This window comes from Actinia tenebrosa, unplaced genomic scaffold (genome assembly GCF_029948245.1).
Source record: "Actinia tenebrosa isolate PJP-AT-01 unplaced genomic scaffold, QUT_ActTen_1.0 PGA_scaffold17__23_contigs__length_9995812, whole genome shotgun sequence".
Taxonomy (NCBI): Eukaryota; Metazoa; Cnidaria; class Anthozoa; order Actiniaria; family Actiniidae; genus Actinia; species Actinia tenebrosa.
The window spans coordinates 9754922-9774704 of record NW_028292577.1 but is presented as its reverse complement, the minus strand read 5'-3'; the positions used below and the strand labels follow the sequence as shown (position 1 = coordinate 9774704).

Here is a 19783-nt window from a genome sequence, read left to right as displayed (position 1 = left end):
TGGGAAAACATTACCCCAAGCCGAAGAGGTCTATTGCTAAAAAACTAGAAGACTCGGCTCTAGTAGAGCCAGTAAAGGCTCCGAATGCCACTGAAGACAAAGTTTGGGAAAGTGCATTGTTGGGCTAATTTAGGGAACATATTTCCAAGATGGCGTCTTTTATCCTTTAAAACAGCCCCACAATGCACTACAAATCCAAATCGACGTAGTTTTTTCATCAACTTAGGACTGCTAATATTCTTAGACTTACTCATATGTCCAATGTAATAGCCCACCTCCGAGATATGCTTCGCTTGTCACGCACAAAGGTTTCAGTATGAGGCTACGTGCTAAATTAAATTAATTCTTACCGCCTGTCACGAATAACTGAGCAATTAGCACGTAGCCTCGTACTGAAACCTTTGTGCGTGACAAGCGAAGCATATCTCGGAAGCGGGCTATTGTGATAGGCTTTCGCTGATTGCATTCACATCGCCCATAGTGCATTCCGGGCTTGGTATGTAACATGCCAGGAAAATCTTCACCAACCTTTTTTGAAAAAGTTGTATACTTAATTAATTACTTACTTTAACATGCTCTTTCTAATCATGATAATTTTTGTTGGTCTTGAATCAATACTTAGAATGTCACGCTATACATGCAAACGCCGTCCCCATTTCTTGTCCATCTTGACAAAAGTGTCCGTAGCTTGAATGCATGACTTTGAAAGGTCCAAAAAACGTTTTGATTTTTTGCCTTCCTATCAATTTAACGGCATTAATTTTATTTTTGTGTGTCGTGTGTCAAAAGATATAATATTAAATGATTAAATAAAGGAATAAGAAACGGTTCAAGTTTTTATATTCATTTCTACGACGAATCGAAAAGAAAGAGTAATCCAGTACCGCCCGAAAGCTGGATTTTCATTGCTCCCTAAGTACAGTACCGCTTTTGTAAGGTTAGGTTTAGTGCCATTGTTTGGATGACCAATCTATTGTTTTTTAATCCAATCATGTAACTTGTTCCGAGCGGTACGGGCTGGCTCAAAAGAAAACATCCGAAATGAAACCTATAGCTAAATTTAGATTTTCAGTTATTTATAGCTATTTATAGTTATTTATAGCATTTTACATTTGTTGACAATGTTTCTTCTATGAAAGGTGTCACGAAATTTCCCCCCTTTTTTTTTTGAAAAAAAAACATAACATAAGTTTTCCAGAGGTTCTACTGATCTTGCCATGTAATAGCTTCTTTTTCTTACCTTTTACAGTTTTCACTCTCCCAGTAGTATTTGCTCAATTAAAGCTATGTTAGTTTAGTTTTATTCATCTCAAATTAGTTTAACTTAGTAGCATTACATGGAATAGAAAATTGAGTTCGGCATGTCCCATAAAATGGTGGCGTATTCATTATGTCGGACACTTCAAAGTTGTAGTGCTTGCATCCGCCAGTGGATGTAACGTGCTGCCTTGTCTTTCAACGTACTCCTTTCTTATACCAAGACACGTGGTCCACTGATTCAGCTGATCCCCTTGATTATTTGGTTGTGATACAGGCTTTGATCTTGAGCAGCGATTATAAACCCCTCTGTTTCGGCTTTGACTCTGCTACTTTTAAGCCACTGGTTGGTCTTGCTTCTCTCAGTTTCTGCTTTACTTAGCCTTTTATAGTATTACCCATGCATTGGCTTTCCTTCCCATGATTCTCTTATAGACTGTAAAACATGTTGTTTTACTTGTTCATGGCCATTCTTGGCCTTTTCTGTTGTACTAGAGGCCGCGTTCTCACATTATTATTATTATTATCATTATCATCATCATCATCGTCATCATTATTATTATTATCATTATTATTATTATTATTATTATTATTATTATTATTGCAAATTAACTGATTTTAGGATTAGGAATAATATTTCATTTTTTAGCTAAATTTTCTATTTGATTTAAGGAATACAAAATTGGCTAGTCGTCTCAAAGTTGAAGTTTAAAGAAGTTCGAGATTCTTATGTTCGAGATAATGAGAGTCTATGTCTTATGCGATCACAAAGAAAAGAAAACAAATTAGAGTTAAAAACGAAGATTCCAGAAACGATTGTCACCAACCAACCATAGAAGTTTACTGATTCGTAAGAAGTTAAAAAAAACCCTTGCCTGTCGTTTTCGACCGAACGTCTATTTTTTCACTTACTGGAAAAGGTTTCCCATTACAAAAAAAGGCTCAAAAGTGACGGATTAGACGCTTGCACTTTAGTTTATTAGTGATAATTGGTTTTAGTTGCCGAAAACATGTTTGCATTCAATAATTTTAATGTATTCTGAAAGGGTTTTCCGGAATCCGCGCGCAAGATGCTGTCAGTAATTTGTAGTCCTTAATAACATAAATATCGCTTGACTTAATATTTTTTATTTTTGAATGTAGTTTTCATCTCTTTATTAAATTATTATTTGTATTTACCACTTCGAGTCGTAGTTTTTGAACAAAAAATTTATGCTCTTGGAAGCCATTATAGTGTAACCATTCTTCGGCGAAGAACGAAAGATTGACTTTATTTTTCGAAACAGATTCTACATTCTATAACTTTTGAAACAATTTATATATGTGGGGTTTTTTCTTTCCATTTCATTTATTTTTTACTTGTTAGCTTTTGGATAGAATCTAATTTACTAACCACGAACTATCAACCTCGATCAAAATACTTTATTTTACTTACAATACATCTAGGAGCAAATTTGAATGGTTTTACTGACTTTATATTTCGAACAAAAGCCGGGTTTCTTGGATATTTTGCTGAAAAGAAAGACGCAGGGACACCGCTTTTGTTTCCATGGATGTTCTAGTAGATCAATGGTACAGTACCTGAACACACGGGGGAAGGCTAGGGAATTTTGGAGCTGAGCGTGTAAAACTACTCTATAGTCGCGGAAAGGTGTATTTGAATTAAATTATTCTATTAGGTCATTTACGAAAGCGTTTATTTCAACCTGAAACGATGCTGAAAATAAGCTTTAAAAGATTTTCTCAAAATTGCAACGACGCCCCCCCCCACCCCCCACCCTCAGGGGGCATTTTTATGATATCTGAAAACACCTGTTTCGCAAGTACTTGACGTCCTTAGTTTTAAAGGAATTCATCAAATACGTTGTCAATTAATGCTAGTCTGATTCAGTACTTCTTGCCCCGAGATTTTACCAACATCCAGTGACTCTTATCAGTTGCTAATTCATTGCATCACATTTTTGAATCAAGGCATGAACTGATGATTTTGTGAACGAAACTGAGGAGGAATTCCAACACTGGATCGAGCGAATAACCTGTCGAGGATAATGTTACTCTTAACTGTTTTCCTCTTGGTAGGTTATGTTTTTGTTGTTTTTTCTTTCGTTTTAGAGCACTCTTGACCCTGATAATCCATTTTACAGCATAAATACTAAACTCAAGGCAATATTTGGTGTTGTTTCAGGTCTCAAACGTCCTTTTGGAGTCCAATAACTACTTCACATTAGCTTCTGTTTGTTCTGGGGGAAACTACGAAGTCCCAGGTCAGTAAGTTATGATGATTTTAATTACGTATTCTAGGAGTTTCAAATTAAGTTTAGCGCTCTTTCTTAAAGTTATCTAAGTTTTTGAATTAGATATTCCCAAGTTTTTAAAGTTTTCTAATCAACCACAAAAAGACGTGTTATTCAGTGGATGAATTCCATCAAATTGCAACTACTTCTTTCTATGTCGTTCAGCGATAAAACCAAGTAAATTAAGTTTCTAATTTAAAGTATTTTACTCGACAACAAAAAGACGTTATTCAAGGGAATTCCATCAAATTGCAACTACTTCTTTCTATGTCGTTCAGCGATAAAACCAAGTAAATTGAGTTTCTAATTTAAAGTATTTTACTCGACAACAAAAAGACGTTATTCAAGGGAATTCCATCAAATTGCAACTACTTCTTTCTATGTCGTTCAGCGATAAAACCAAGTAAATTGAGTTTCTAATTTAAAGTATTTTACTCGACAACAAAAAGACGTTATTCAAGGGAATTCCATCAAATTGCAACTACTTCTTTCTATGTCGTTCAGCGATAAAACCAAGTAAATTAAGTTTCTAATTTAAAGTATTTTACTCGACAACAAAAAGACGTTATTCAAGGGAATTCCATCAAATTGCAACTACTTCTTTCTATGTCGTTCAGCGCTAAAACCAAGTAAATTAAGTTTGCAATTTAAAGTATTTTGCTCGACAACAAAAAGACGTTATTCAAGGGAATTCCATCAAATTGCAACTACTTCTTTCTATGTCGTTCAGCGCTAAAACCAAGTAAATTAAGTTTGCAATTTAAAGTATTTTACTCGACAACAAAAAGACGTTATTCAAGGGAATTCCATCAAATTGCAACTACTTCTTTCTATGTCCCTCGGCGTTGAAAGCAACAAAATTGAAATCTCAATTTGAATTGATTCTTTTCCGACCTTTTAACTTCCACTATCGTATTTGTCTTTGAACGTAAAATTACTATTCCTCTCTATGTCCCTCGGCGTTAAATTTCAATAGAATTGATTCTTTTCCGACCTTTTTACTTCCACTTCATACTATTTTCTGTGAGGCATTTTGTTAAGGTATTTATGTAAGCATGCTTTCCTACTGTCGAATTTTTGAATGTTCGCATACCATATAACAAGAAAAGTAGTCAACAATATTCAAACTTTTAACTCGCACTTAAAAATACTGAAATCAAGAAAGTATAAGCCTCTTTTTAATGAAAAGTTTATAAAGGAATCGAATTTACAGTTAACTTGATGGAAACTCATGCAATTTTGTTTGCGCGAGTTGGTTTTCAGCTGCTCGCTTCAGTGGACATTTTGCCATCAATAATTTAACAAATTCAAAGCTGCGTCAATGATCGGCGCAATAATGCAATACTGCATTCAACAATTACAAGTTCAATTGACTCTGAATCGCTTTTTAGCTCACTAGAATTATTTGAACATTGGAATTTTTCAACAAAGTTAAATCATATTAAAAATGTAGGTGATCGAAAAATGAATCGAAAAACGTTGCTTTTTATTATATTTTTTCAAAACTGAAAGAAGTTGAAATCAAGTTTTTTTTTCTAATTTGAGAACTATGTAACTAAAAGTAAAGGTTTGAATTTGTCCCATTTTGGGGAGAGAGTTTGAACGGAAAGAATTCCTTTTTTGAGCGCTAGCTATTACGTGTTACTATCACCAGGATATTCGGAAATCGTTTTGGTTTAGCAATCAAAATTTGAACTATTGCAAACATTGAGACAAAATACGCCAAAAGTAACTACGATGGTTGGTTTGTTGATATTGTATTGTGTAGTTGATTAGTTTAGGTATGGTTGCTAACTAGGCCTCATTATCGATACCTTGCCACTTGAACGTCTTAATTTCAAGAGGTTCATTTTCAATATGCCTAAAAACAAAAGAAAAAAACAAAAGACGAAAAGGATTGTTCGAGGTGCATGTGATGTCATAGTCCCTGTTTTAGTTGATTTTGACAAAAGAAAAATCAAAACAAAGAATGGGAATTAACATTGGATTCCACGGAGTCTTGGTGACTTTTGTCATATCAACCAACTTGGGGGCCATGTCATTTGTCTTTTTATTTTCAACGTTTCAGTGGTAACATTAACTATACGATTTTTTTTCTTTTTTCTTTGGGATGATTACACTTCTTTTTACATATCATAATGTTTCTCAAAATTGAGATTGAGAAATTGATTTTTTTTGCAAAGGATAGAGTAGATTTCGTATGACTGCGAAACGTCACAGAAACAGGACACGGTAACAGTACAGATTGATGACATATCTTGAACTAATCACTGCACTGGAGACATTTTCTTTATCTATTTAAAATGCTAGTAGCACTCAGCACCGTCTCGGGTTCCCGTAGAGAGTTTTTCACAATTCGGGATCTGAATACATGATGGTGATGGTGATAATGATGATGATGATGATGACCATGATGATGATGATAGTGATGATGATGATGATGATGATGAACCTGATAATGATGATGGTAGATGATGATGATGACCATGATGATGATAGTGATGATGATGATGAATATGATGATGATAATGGTGATGATGATGTAGATGATGTTGAACATGATGATAATAATGGTTATGATAATGATGTAGATGATGAGATGATAGTGATGATGATGATGAACATGATGATAATAATGGTGATGATAATGATGTAGATGATGATGGTGATGATGTTGACCATGATGATTATAATGATGATGGTAGATGGTGATGGTGATGATGCTGATTATTATGATAATGATATAGATGATGAGATGATGATGATGATAGTGATGATGATGATGAACATGATAATAATGGTGATGATAATGCTGTAGATGATGATAGTGATGACGTTGTTGATGATGGTGGTGATGGTTATGATAATGATGTAGATGATGAGATGATAGGGATGATGATGATGATGAACATGATGATAATAATGGTGACGATAATGATGTAGATGATGATGGTGATGATGTTGACCATGATGATTATAATGATGGTAGATGGTGATGGTGATGATGCTGATTATTATGATAATGATATAGATGATGAGATGATGATGATAGTGACGATGATGATGATGAACATGATGAACATGATGATAATGATAAACATGATGATAATTATTATGATAATGATTGAGATCATGATGAGCGATTATGGTGATAATAGTGATGATATTGATGATCTTGACATGCCATGAAATGTTGCAAGGGCTTCCTCGTGGATTGAGTAAAATTTGAAATCTGAGTCAATCATCGAAAAGATTACATTTGGTAGCTAATAATGTTTCTTAAAGGGGCACTATTGAGGCCATATAGATAAACTTAACCAAGTTTCAAGTCATTTCCAATTTTCATCGATTTTCATCCAAGTGCCCCTTAAGTGCATATGCATGAGATTGATCAAGATGTGGCTGACAAAAAACTGGATGATGAGATCGATTCCAATGATGTTAAGATATAACAAGGATTATGGGTAGTTACATTTTACATGATTCAACCGCTTTAATAACTGTTGATGGATTTTAGATCTTTTACCAGTTACAATCTCACCTCTTCTGAGCATCCTCAAGCAGCAAATTGTATCAAAAGCTTTACTTGTTTGATATTAAAAGTTTCCCATGATCCTCAGTGACCTCAGCTTTCTAGGTTTTTTGGTGACTAACTTTATTAAAATAAGTGTATATGGATGGGAATGATATGAAAATGTTCATGATCGAGGAGGATTTCAAGGATGGCATTGATATGTTTATCTCATACTCATTAATTATTCATGAGCTCATCGACCAACCAGGGTTTCTTAGGCCCCGACCACACTATGCCGGATAAATTTGAATCCGAATTTTTATTTATTCGGTTAGGCCTACCGTCCACACTAGTCCGAGCGAATCCGGAACAATTCTTCACCGAAAACGATTTTTTTCGAATACGGTCTCCAGAGTGGAACAATTTGAAAACGCCGGCTAACCGTATTAGTGTGGACGGAGAACATTTCGTATCCGAATTTTTTCGGATACGATGACGTCATGATTGTCATGGGAACATGGCGGGAAGGCTAAAAATTCACCGCGGGCTCAATTTCAGCTTCGATGCACATGCCCAGATGTGCAATGAAGCGTTTTTGCCAGCTCTGATCGGACTAGTGTGGACGCGAAACATTTTATTCGTTTTCATGTGTGGACGGAAAACGTTTTTTTCGGTTTCGGTGTGAAAATTTCGGATTCAAATTTATCCGGCATAGTGTGGACGGGGCCTTATTTGTACCAAGTGCAGTAGTTTGAAACCCCCATCAAATACGACCGCACCCATTTCAAAGTTCTAGTACTTTGAAATATTTCAAAGTCCTTTTACTCGGACTTTGAAATATTTCAAAGTAATATAACTTTGAAATAAAAACAAATATAACAGAAAGAGTATAACGTCGTATCAAATACTCGTCACTGTATTCTATTGGGGTTTCAAAATCCTCGTGGCTACGCCTCGCCGAGGCATTTGAAATTCCACGAGGATTTTGAAACCCCAATAGAATACAGCAACTCGTAATTGAAACAATACTTCATCTTCAATATCTGTTTTTATTTATTCCAGATTTTTTAAGCGCCACTCACATCAACGTAGCAGCAGCGTCGAATGGTGCTACCTGCGGTTCGACAACAGGATCTACTGATTGCGCGAATGCAATCGATGGCAGCATTTCGTCAGAATGGCAAAAAACAGGAGGAGGAGTTGGAATATTTGTCAAGATCACTTTCGCTAGACAGTTTACTATCAATACCTTGAGGATCATGCAACGTTCAAGCACGATTGAACAGAACAAAAAGATTGCCTTGGAATTTTCTGGAGGCGAGATTTTTAAGGTACTGTGGTCTTGAAATGTGATGTTTGATGATACGTATTAGTGTTGATGACTGGAAGCGATAATCCCCTTACCATGGTGGGGCGGTTTGTGTGAACCTATGTTCCCCTAAAGCTATGTCGGCTGTAGTCTTGTACTCCTGTTAGGGCCAACCATGCCGAACAGGTCGTAGGTTAGAAGCCAGAAAAATAGTGTTCTCCTGGTCCTCCAGGTTTGGGGTTCGGCGTCGGGCTAACGATCTCACCCCGAAAAAAACCAGTGTTAAAGAAATCAAAAGTATTATTCTGAAAAGGCGAAGAGCGTAAAGGCCTTATGCACCACTTGGCGCGGTAATACATGTTGATGATGATAATTAGTGTTGATGATGAGAAGAATGATGCATAATTTACTGCGTTATGTATTATATTATCAGACAACATTGAAAAGAAATACTGCAACTGTTTCCTCGGGCCCAGCCACGTGGGAAGTCAAGTATTTCCCAGAAGTTCGCTCTAGTTGGGTGAAGGTTACAGTTGAAAGTGTTTACTCCTCAAATAACAACGGATTCAGAGAAATTGAAATATACAACAGGAATGCAAATAAAGGTAAGAGCTAACCAATGGGAAGGACGGAATTTAGGCGCTACAAGTTGTGTGACAAACCATGTGTTACAGTTGTGTGACGAGTATGACCAAGCTGTGTTATAAGCTTTGCGCTACATAAATTTCTGTGTGAGGAGCTTGACCGAACAGTGTCAGTGTTACAGGGGCGTGTAACGGACCGTGTGATACAAGTTGTGTGACCAGTTACCAGCAACAAGTACTTTGAACAGCTTGACAAGCAGAATGTTGTGTGACGACGGCGAAGGATAATGTGTTACGAGTTGTGTGTACAGGCGTACGCACAGTGGGCTGTCTAGCTTCTGTAAAAGCTATACTATTATAGCTCGATCAATTAATAATATATATTTTTAAGAAAATAAATAAGGATATTTGCAATAATACTCGTGAGGAATGGACTTTGCATGTTTAAGAAAATTGGTTGTGTCACGCAATCGGCGTTATTGTGCTTCAGGAGTTTTCAATGGACTACTTCGACGATGCGGCGGCCATCTTGGATCGCAAGGCATTATGGGGTATTCAGGGGGCAAATAAAGGTTTGTTTACAGTAATGACGTCGATTGATATCAACAGCTCACCACAAGTGTATACAAGAAAAGATGAATCAAGACGCCACATCCATCACCTTTACCCATAAAAGATAGACAAACACATGAAACTCTTGATATTTACCAGTCATCTTTGTCTTGTTTTTGTTTTGTTTTGCCCCCTCGCAAGATGGCCGCCGTATCGTCGAAGTAGTCCATTCTTTCTCGTGAAAAAGCCTCTTATTTAGCCTCTCAATTTACTCTTTTCTTTATCATTTCATGAAATTTTAACAGGAAAGCTCTGCGATACGTTAGTTCTTCCACTTGCAACTAAATCCGAACGACGTCCTTTATTTGGTCGCACCGTATCCCTAATCTTGAAGTCTTCAGGGCGTGAAAGTGTTCTTGCACTCCAAAACGAAACTTCAGCCAAAAAGTATACTTTTGGTATAGGGGTTGAAGGAAAATGTACGCTCAGTCGTTTTGATAGCACAGATGCGGAGGTGCACAACGTTGCCTGTGCCAACATTTGTGACGCCGAGTGGTCTGAGATCTGTTTGGATTGACTTGAGGAGTGCAAACATTGTACTGGGGTCTGGAACAACCGTGCTCTTTGAGTATCTAGATGCCTCTCCTTTTGAAGTGGGATATATCTCTTTTGAAGCAACAACAGAAACAACTGTAACGCTATGCAATCGAGAAAGTAAGTAATATCGACACTCTAAGCCAACTAGGCCATTTGAATTATCCGCTACAGAACCTCCTTGAACGGGGTTATGTTTAGTTGAAAGTTAATATAATTAACCCCTGATACAATACTTTCATTAGAGCGCATACTGTTAAGTCATGGCTGCCATCACGTGATGGTGTAAAGCCTCTATAGTAAAGTGCACAAATTATTAAGTCCAGTAGACCTTAGTAGACCGTAGATGTACAAAATTTGCATTAATTTGTGCAATTTCTTACAAAGTTTTTCAAGGATGTATGGTGTGAAACCATTTAAAACATATCGATTATTCATGTTTAGATGTGTGCCCACAGTTTCTTTCGGTCGTGCATTCGCCAATCACAATACGCCATTCGCCGTTTCCCCTTTAACTTTTTTCTAAAAAGCTACATCTTTTTTCACAACATATTTCTTTTTAAGATAAGTGCTACCAAGATGCAGATCATTACTGGCCCATGGACAAGATCTCAGGAGGGGAATTCCAGGATACGAATGGTGGTAAAAATGCCAAAACTAATATAAGCCACCCTGATATGAAAGCATCATTTACCGCCCTTAACATGTTTGCAAATGCTCCAATGTTCGATACCACAGCCGCTACACCTAAAGACGCCATATTTGGAGACTTCATGGGGGATTGTATTGGGGATGTTGAGACCTGCGCATATGGCATGACGCTCTCGTTCCGACTAATCATTCCTGGTTCCTTAACCACAACCACTAGGTTATTGGGAACCAGAAAAACTGGTAAAGGTTTTTTAGTACATTTCAAGGAACCATCAAATATAATTAGCGGCTTTTATCTGCAATCGGAATTCGTCAAGTTGTCTTTCGCCATTGCCAAGGATAAGCAGTACCATATTGCTATGGTCGTGACCAAGGATAAGAATCTGAAAATGTACGCTAATGGCATTGAATTCAGCAACATGGAACGGTTAGCACAGGTATCTTCAGGCGCTGATACGCTATTTAGAATCGGCTCAACGGACGCAAGGAAAGGAACCTTTATTCTCTCCGACGTGGCAGTTTGGAATAGGGAACTGAGTGCTGTAGAGATCAATCAACGACTGTCCTGTACGCAAGTTGGGATTGGTAAGAAAACTTTTGATATAAAGCTGTCAGATCACGTGTTTATTACCGCCATGGCCTGGACCTGATAGGTCACGTGAGGGATTTCTAAAATGAAGTAGAAACTAGTATCTTGGCTCCCAGACTCTAGTCTCCTACGCAGTCGCTATTAGTGTTGTTAAGTAACGGAGTGAGCGTTGCGTGACGACACTAATAGCGCCTGCGTAGAAGACTACCCAGACAGGGGATCCTAAATTCATGATCAATGTACACGGAAATTGGAATTCAATTTTCAAATCCAGCGTTGTTTAGGTTTATCTTATATAAGAAAAGTTATGGCTGCCATCTTTCCGCATGACGATGTGACGTTTATCTCGGTCAGCTCTTGTAAGAACTAGACGCATATCCGCGTGAACTCGGGCTTCATAGCAGAAAATCGAAAGAATTCTTCGTGAACATTGTCATCCTTCGGACGAAACCTTGAAAAATTCCGCCATTGCTCGACCATGTCCTTATGTGGCGCATAATACGCGCATAGAACTTGCGCATAGAACTTGCGCATAGAACTTGCGCATGCGCTTTGAACGCAACTGCGATTTGTGACAGAACGCAAATAAAGCCCAATTTATACCTCGGGCATTTCTTTGAAAGCCCGAGTAATTAATAAACGAATTCTTTTTCGCAGTTGATGAATCTTGTAGCCCTGCTGTCAAAGTGTCGTCTGTTGGTCCAGGCTATACTTCTGCTCAGTGTACCTCCATTACCTGCTGTCACGATGGTAGCACGTGTTTCCGACGCGATGGAGTTGGAACTCAAGGTAGACGTGCATGCCATTAGTTATCAGTCAAAAAAAAAAAAAAAAAAAAAAAAGAACCAAATAAATTTTATATAGCTATTTCAAAAAAAGGGTGTTGAAGAAAAAGGCCTAGGCGACTGGTGATAGGAGATGAGATTATTCCAAGATCCAAGATTAGCTGAAATGTTTTTCTGCCTCTTATTCTCGTAAAGAACACGGAACTTATTGTTGAAATATTTAATGCTGTTAATTGGTGTTTAGTTGTTTGTCTCTCGTCTATCTTCTTTGGCTCGTACAACCTTTAGTGAAATAGCTAGGTGTACGTGTATCAGCTAAAAGATATTATATTATTCGGGACCACAAAACCTACTGTTTCCCTCGGTCCCAGTAAATAAGTGTTAATTACTTTCAACAGCGACCATCTCCACTGCTGGTAGCATCTACACCTCAAGCTCTGTAGAAAGTCAACATACACCGGCGGTCAATGGCAAGATAACCTCTGAAGATGGTAAGTGGTGGAGTTTGGTGAGTTACTAATAAGAGGACGATAGGTGAGGAAGGGGGGGAAGGCATCGGTAGCACAGCGAGAGTGTTGACGGGAGTGAGGAAGGTTTTGGCGCGAGCGTCTATAGCACAGCTGAGTATATCTGGGGGATTATCAGGGGCTCGAAGTTTTAATTCGAAACATGCTGTATATCAGTAGTTTTTATGAAGTTGATCTAGTCCATTGTTAATTGTCTCCTACTTTAGCCTTACTTGTATACACGGCATGGAGTCCCTCACCAATGGACAAGAATCCTTACCTACAGATTGACACCATGCAGGTCCGTGCCATCACTGCTGTTGTGGTACAAGGGACTGGCGTATCAGATCAAAAAAACTACGTCACCACGTTTGCAGTGTCTACCAGCAAGAGCTGCAAGGTCTTCCAACATATTATGGATGGCTCTTCTAAAAAGGTTGGTCAGTGATAGACTTGAGAAGCTAACTTTGGGATGGAGGTTACAGGGATGGGGAGTGACAGTTGTGTACGTGGTACAAGGACTGGGGAGGTGGGTTTGTAAGGGGAGGTTGGATGGAGGTTTACTAGGGATGGGTAGGGTGTGGGAAGTTGTGTGGTGCAAGGATTGGGAAGGTGGGATGGAAATTACAAGGGATGGGAAGGGACAGTTATGTTGTACAAAGATTGGGAAAGTGGTATGGAGGTTACGAGGGATGGGAAGGGTGTGGTAAGGGTGTGGGAAGTTGTGTGGTATAAGGATTGGGGAGGTGGGATGGCGTACCATCAATAAAATAATAAATAATAAATAATAAATGAGCAACATCTCTTTTTCCACACTGGTGTTCAACAAATTCACTTATCCCTACTTGTCTTATACTTGTTTAACTAGTTTCTATATGACCCATAGGTTTTTAACGGCAATACTGATTCTACTGGACGTGTTACTGTTGCCATGGCTTCTGGTTTGGAAGCACGCTGCCTGCGTATTGAACCCATTGCCTTTATTGGGAAAATTGCTTTGAAGGTCAAGATACTAGGAACCAGAAAAGGTATCTTTTGAAAGTATTCCCTCCCATTCATTTCAAGGATTATTTAGTATGTAAAAAATGTGCTTTGAGTTATCCTCCAAATTCAGCTGTATTCATAGTCCCGACTCAGACAATAGTGAACCAATCACTAACCTGTGTACAGCCGCTCCCCACCCTCATCCCCTACGAGGAAAAACGTACACAGGCTAACCACAGGCTAACCACAGGCTAACCAATCACAGTTGCAGCAGTTTTCTCATTGGAATTAAAATCTTGTCCCATAAACGACTACACAGTATCTGTTTTTAAGAATACTACAAGGATTACGAGGCAATTTTATTCTATTTTCAGAGGACAGTAAACAATAGAAACAATTTATCATCAATTTTTCGCGATTAGAGTTTAAATTTTTAGATATTCTAGCTTATTTGTTAAGCTTGTGGGACATAGCAACGGTTACTAAGGGAACTGGAACTCGGAACAATAAATTGTGATTCGTTTCAAGTGTCTTTTTATTGGTCCACAAAGTCCTTTTTGATTGCAAGTTTTGAAACCTTTCGTTTTGTTCATTCTTTGAATATTTTAGCCAAAGCCTTCCATGGTTGTTACAAGGGCGGCCAATTCACTGCCGCTGAACATTATGACAGTGTTTCGTTGACTCCTGAGAAATGCATCACAGCCTGTGGGGTCGCAAGCAAGACCTACGCGGCTCTCAAGTACGGCAAATATTGCTTCTGTGGAACCTCGGTAGCGACCGCTGTTGCCGATTCTTTTTGTAACACTCCTTGCAGCGGCAATATGAAACTAACCTGCGGAAGTGATGACGCCTTCAGTGTTTATTCTGTCTCGGGATCTTTTCCAACAAGTTTCAGCTGCACGACTCCAGCAAAAGTAGCCAGCCTGACTCCTTTCTCAACCACATGCACCGCAAACTCTATGGCAGAATGCGACTTTGGTGAGTCTCTTCCAGTTACTGGCACAAATACTGCTCTTAACCACTCGTATTACTCCGTGCCATCGGACTTCAACGTGTTTTGCAAAGGTTATTTGGATACAGCCGGTGAGAGCGACGAGAAGCGCTACGACACGGCCATCAAGGTGTACGATGATTTCGAAGCCGAGCTGGACTGTCCGGACTTCGCTCAAACTCATAAAAATTTAACGTGTGCAGTTAAAGTTGCCAAAGGTACAGAATTACAACTCAGCTACCAGTTGCCCGGTCAATCACCTGTATCTTTGGAACTGTGTGGTAAGTTAACTGACCAGGACTTTTAATTGATCCCTTAGGGGTTGAGGCAGGGGCGTGTCAGTTTAAACCAGAGGAGATGAGGTTTTAGCCAGGGGGGCAAATCCCCCCCTCCCCCCCTACAATCGAGACCTCGCTACGCCCCTGATACTAATACATTATTAACGATTATATCAACCTGTTCTGCAGATTCTATTGGTATTGGTTTAGGAGAGACGTTTGATACCCCCGTGGGTGGAAGCCAAGAAATCAGCGGTACTATCGTACTCCTTGACACAAGGTCTCCTGATGACGGGCAGTTTCTGGGCATCGAAGTCAATGTAGAGAGAGATGGGTGTGTTTCTGTACAGGTATCTACATTAAAATCTTTGTTTTTAATTCACGTGCAATTACAGAGGACAAAGACACGAAGGATTTTGTTATATTTTGCGCGCTGATGACAGATGGTTTTGTTTGCTAATCACTGTTTCGCAGGTAATCAGCTTGCAGTCTTCATACTGACAACAATTAATGAATATGACAAAGGCTTCACAGTCTCAGCGTAAAAAGCGAAAGAGTTTTATAATTGATAAGATAATTGTTTAAATCTAGTTGTGAATTCAATTCTAGAAACTTCGCCCCGTTTGCGGATCGGGAGACACTAATGTTTACACGTACACTGATGGAAGAAGAGAGGCCCAAATAAATACCTGCTCCTTCACTACGAACTGCACGGATGGCCAGACGTTCTCAACTGACTCAAGACACTGTGTTGTGAATGGCTCATACTCAGACAACGTAACGCTAACTGCACCACCCGAACGCCACGAAGTGGTGTCAGCTAACTTCATTTGTTTCACAAGCGTTGGTCGACACCGCCTTCACTTTGAGAAAGGAAATATCTCTAGCGTTGTTATGGGAGATGTGTTCGCCTTGTATTTTCCCTCTAGTGGAGCAGCTAAGTTGTCGAGTAGAGATTCCAGTGACTCAGGTCTTGGTGGACGTTCGTCCGCAGTGATTTACACTGGCCAAAACAATGGCATCGGAAGTGTCTTGGATCTGACGGGAAGTGCAGTGAAACACTTGGGATATTCGATCTTGTTTCTCATCAAGGCCAAGTGCGTTTTTCAATTGCCATTAACGTACACCACAATCGGTGAATATATTGAAAAAGTTACAGTCAAGTCAGCGGAACGTTCACAAGAATACGCGCAAACGATCGCAGTGCAGGAGAAGATATTTCAAGTGACTTATATTTTCCGTAAAGGTGCAGTCGTCAACGAACCCTATAACTTCACGGTCAATGCCCACAACGGCACCAGTATCTCCTACGAGATGCGCTTTGACAACGCAAGTTTACTACAAGGTAACAAGACAGCAGCACTTGAGGCTTACTCATTCTTTAACACTTACTCAACAAAAGGCACTAGGAGTATTTCTATTAACCTTTCAAATGGAGTATCCCAAGTATACATGGTTTGCCAAATCAAGGTCCTTAACAAGGTGGATGGCTTGAATCTGACCAGTAGCATTCCACCACAGGTATACCCAACAGTCACAACCATTTGCTTCAAGGTTACCAAAGGAGACGAAGTGACAGTAGCAGCAGACTTTGGGAATGGAGTATCCGTGGCTAACGGCACATTCAATATAGAAGATGTGTTTATTGGCTGTTTTAATCATTCATATGCAGTGGGAGTCTACCATATGACCGTCAATGCGACTAATGATGCATCAGAACAAATGATAACGCAGCTCGTCATTGTAGAGGAAGAGATCTTGGAATTAAGTTTCGTTGTGGAACACGCCGCAAGAGATATTGAAGTCAATGAAACCATTTGTGTGGTCACCAACGTCACCCAAGGAACAACGCCAACGTATAGAGTCGAATGGGGAGATGGTCAAGCAGCAGAAAGCCAGGACACTCGATTCTGTCGTCATTATAGCATATATGACATATACACAATCAACGTGACGGCTTTTAACAACGTTTCTAAGCTGAACACGTCTCAAGAGATACAAGTTCACAAGCCAGTCTACAAGCTAGTAAACTTCGCGCTCGTTTGCCCGCCAACGAACTTCTCTAATCCCACTCCGTGCTTGCTTACTATAGATGGTGGAACTGATTTCGTTTGTGATTGGACATTCGGCGATGGTTTGACTGGCAGCTCTAACTCATCACACGTGGGAAAACCTTTTAACCATCTTTACGCTGCTCCTGGGTATTATGATGTAAACATCAAGTGTACTAATCGCCTCTACAATATCACGAATCAGACCTTGGCAATTGTTGAAAAACCAATGATAGGACTTGCCATCGACCAACTTGCCAACTGTCCCCACGGGCAGTCAACTACTGCTTATGTCGGCGTTGTTCAAGGCACAGGCGTGGAATTCACACTCAAGAAGAGAAATTTCCACACGGGGACAAGTGTAGACATGGTTCCTTCTTTTAATCCCGAGATGACAAACGGTTCCGTTACGTTCGCGTGTGATGCTATCGGTGTTTACTGCATGGATGCTACTTCAGTGAACAACGTAACACTGCAGCAGTACTTTACAATGTGCTTCAAGGTCGACTATACCATCACTGGAGCGACTGCGACGAGACTGACCCCTGAGTATATCCTGGTTAAAAATACTTCACAGATCGAGATCAAAATGACCCAGGGATCAAATGTCACTTGCTATTTCGACTTCAAGGACGGAGCTTACGAGCCTCCTCATTTTACATTGGATGTCTTTCCTTCGGTTGGTAAAATCGTTTCCCATACGTATGCTGTTGAGGGCGATTTCTATGTCAATATTGTGTGTAACAATAGCGTGAGTGAGGTGACCTTTATAAATATAATCAAGTCACAACACCCTGCCAAAGAAGTTTTCTTAGTGTGTCTTGAACGCCAACCATTCCCACCAGGATATACCCAGTGCACGATCGATAAACCTGCCCACATAGCGACACCAACTAACCTCACCTGCATCACGAGTTTCGGAGATGGCAGTCAGACAACGAATCTACTTGTTCCCCCCTTAGTTCTAACACATACGTACGCGGCCATTGGTGCGTATCCTGTTGATGTCGCCTGTTCTAATCAAATGAGTAGTGTCAATCTCACGTCCACAGTCGAAGTACAGACTCCTATTGACAACGATGTGATGCTTTTGACGACCAGTGGCGGCCTATATGGGACGGGGTCACCTGGAAGAGGGGTGGATTCCTCGTACTTCCCCACGAAAAACAACATATCTCTAGATGTAAATTGGGGCAATGGAACCAATGTCTCTGTTTCAATCGACTGGGGCGATGGCACCAACACCTTGTCAAGTAATAATTCTTTTCGTCATATGTACACCACAGCTGGTACTTATACCGCCAAGATCACGATGTTTAATGCTGTTAGTTACGAAACCAAGACTTTCGTCCTTCATCTACAAGACGCGGTTGAAGGTTTCACGTTCAATAACAATGGGCCCGTTCGCATGGGGCAGGAATTCATTTTTCTCTTGGCTGCAGATCAGGTCGGGACGGAAGCTTGTTACTCACTCAATATCGGCAATGGCACCACATATGTCTATAAACCATCCGTCAACGCAATTTGTGAGCCTGAATGTTCTTCCGGGACGATCTACCGTACCTACACCAAGTCTGAAATACCAATGAACATCACACATCTCCATTACTATATCGGCAACTATGATATTTACGCTGTTGGCTGTAACAAAGTCTCCAGAATGACATTCACTAATCTGGCTAACCTATCTCCTAAACCCTGTAAATACCCCGTGGTCAACTTCACATTAACGGAAGCAAACTTCACCATGGAAACAGCTGTTCCTTATCCAAAGGCGTCACGAATAAAACTGACACCTTTGATCAAGATCGATTGTCAAGCCACTAAACTTTCAGTCAGGAAATGGGATCTCTTAAAATGCAACGACACGACTGGTAACTGCTCTGAATATTCGTCGAATTGTACAAGAGATATGTCCACATCTGACCCCATCCTCGTTATCCCTGAGCGTTGCCTGGAGTATGGTACATACATGGTGAAGTGCAAGGTAGAAATGATCGGTGGTGGGACCGTGGGAATCTTTAAGGAAAGTATAGCGTACGTTAAAGTTATCAAGTCACCGCTATTTGCTAAGATACTTGGGGGTACAGCAAAGTCAGTTGGTTATGGCAAACCCGTTCCAACTGATGGAACACCTTCTTTTGATCCCGACACCGGTGACAACGTAGGCATGAACTACTTTTGGTTCTGTGGTGAAAAGACTGAGGCTCTTAAAGTGTTTGGAAACTCGACAGATTTGCCAGCTAAACCTCTAACATTGCACCCAGATTTACAGGCAGCGTTGGGTCCTACGGGCGGCGCACCGTCACATCTTTATCGAGGTTGTAATGGCCACGGCCCTGGAAGATTCGATATCAATGATACGAAAATAATAGTTCCCACTAGTGGTATGAGGATTAATCATACTTACGTGGTCACTGTATTGGTAGCCAAGGACACAAGATGGGCGACGATGTCGCTTTCAATGGTAGTGTTGGAAGGAAACCCTCCAGACTGTAAAATTGTGTAAGTAAAATATAAGGTAGTCAATATTTTCTACCATCAATGGGGGAGGGGGGCAACCAACATCCTGGAGAATCTTAAAGGTTGTATGTATATCTTGACTTTTGGTTTCAGGCCGTAGAAATAGTAAGATTAATACTTTAAGGACTTATTTTGGCATGTTTTGACTTAAAAGTCGCTAGTTGCATCCCCCCAAATTAACTAAGAAAGTCACGTTATTGATAGTCTCACACATTATCAAGCCACTTTTGCTATTATCTTACACTACCACAACCTCATTGTCACTCTGTCATACACGTACTGTCTCCCGTCACACCATGGCATTACATTGTCAGTATGCCA

The 19783-nt window shown here is 39.8% G+C and overlaps 1 protein-coding gene across 1 annotated transcript in view; it reads left to right on the top strand.

Annotated features, from left to right (window-relative positions):
• The first annotated feature begins 3034 nt into the window (after positions 1-3034).
• LOC116298866 (uncharacterized) overlaps positions 3035-19783 on the top strand; it is a 30957-nt gene continuing 14208 nt past the window's right edge. Inside the window, 14 exon segments of the mRNA XM_089031702.1 lie at positions 3035-3332; positions 3443-3521; positions 8128-8396; positions 8808-8979; positions 9816-10066; positions 10068-10224; positions 10669-11340; positions 12002-12139; positions 12528-12620; positions 12863-13071; positions 13522-13663; positions 14148-14891; positions 15078-15238; positions 15498-19444. Coding sequence (XP_088887828.1) covers positions 3306-3332; positions 3443-3521; positions 8128-8396; positions 8808-8979; positions 9816-10066; positions 10068-10224; positions 10669-11340; positions 12002-12139; positions 12528-12620; positions 12863-13071; positions 13522-13663; positions 14148-14891; positions 15078-15238; positions 15498-19444 — 7061 coding nt within the window. The 5' untranslated portion in view covers positions 3035-3305.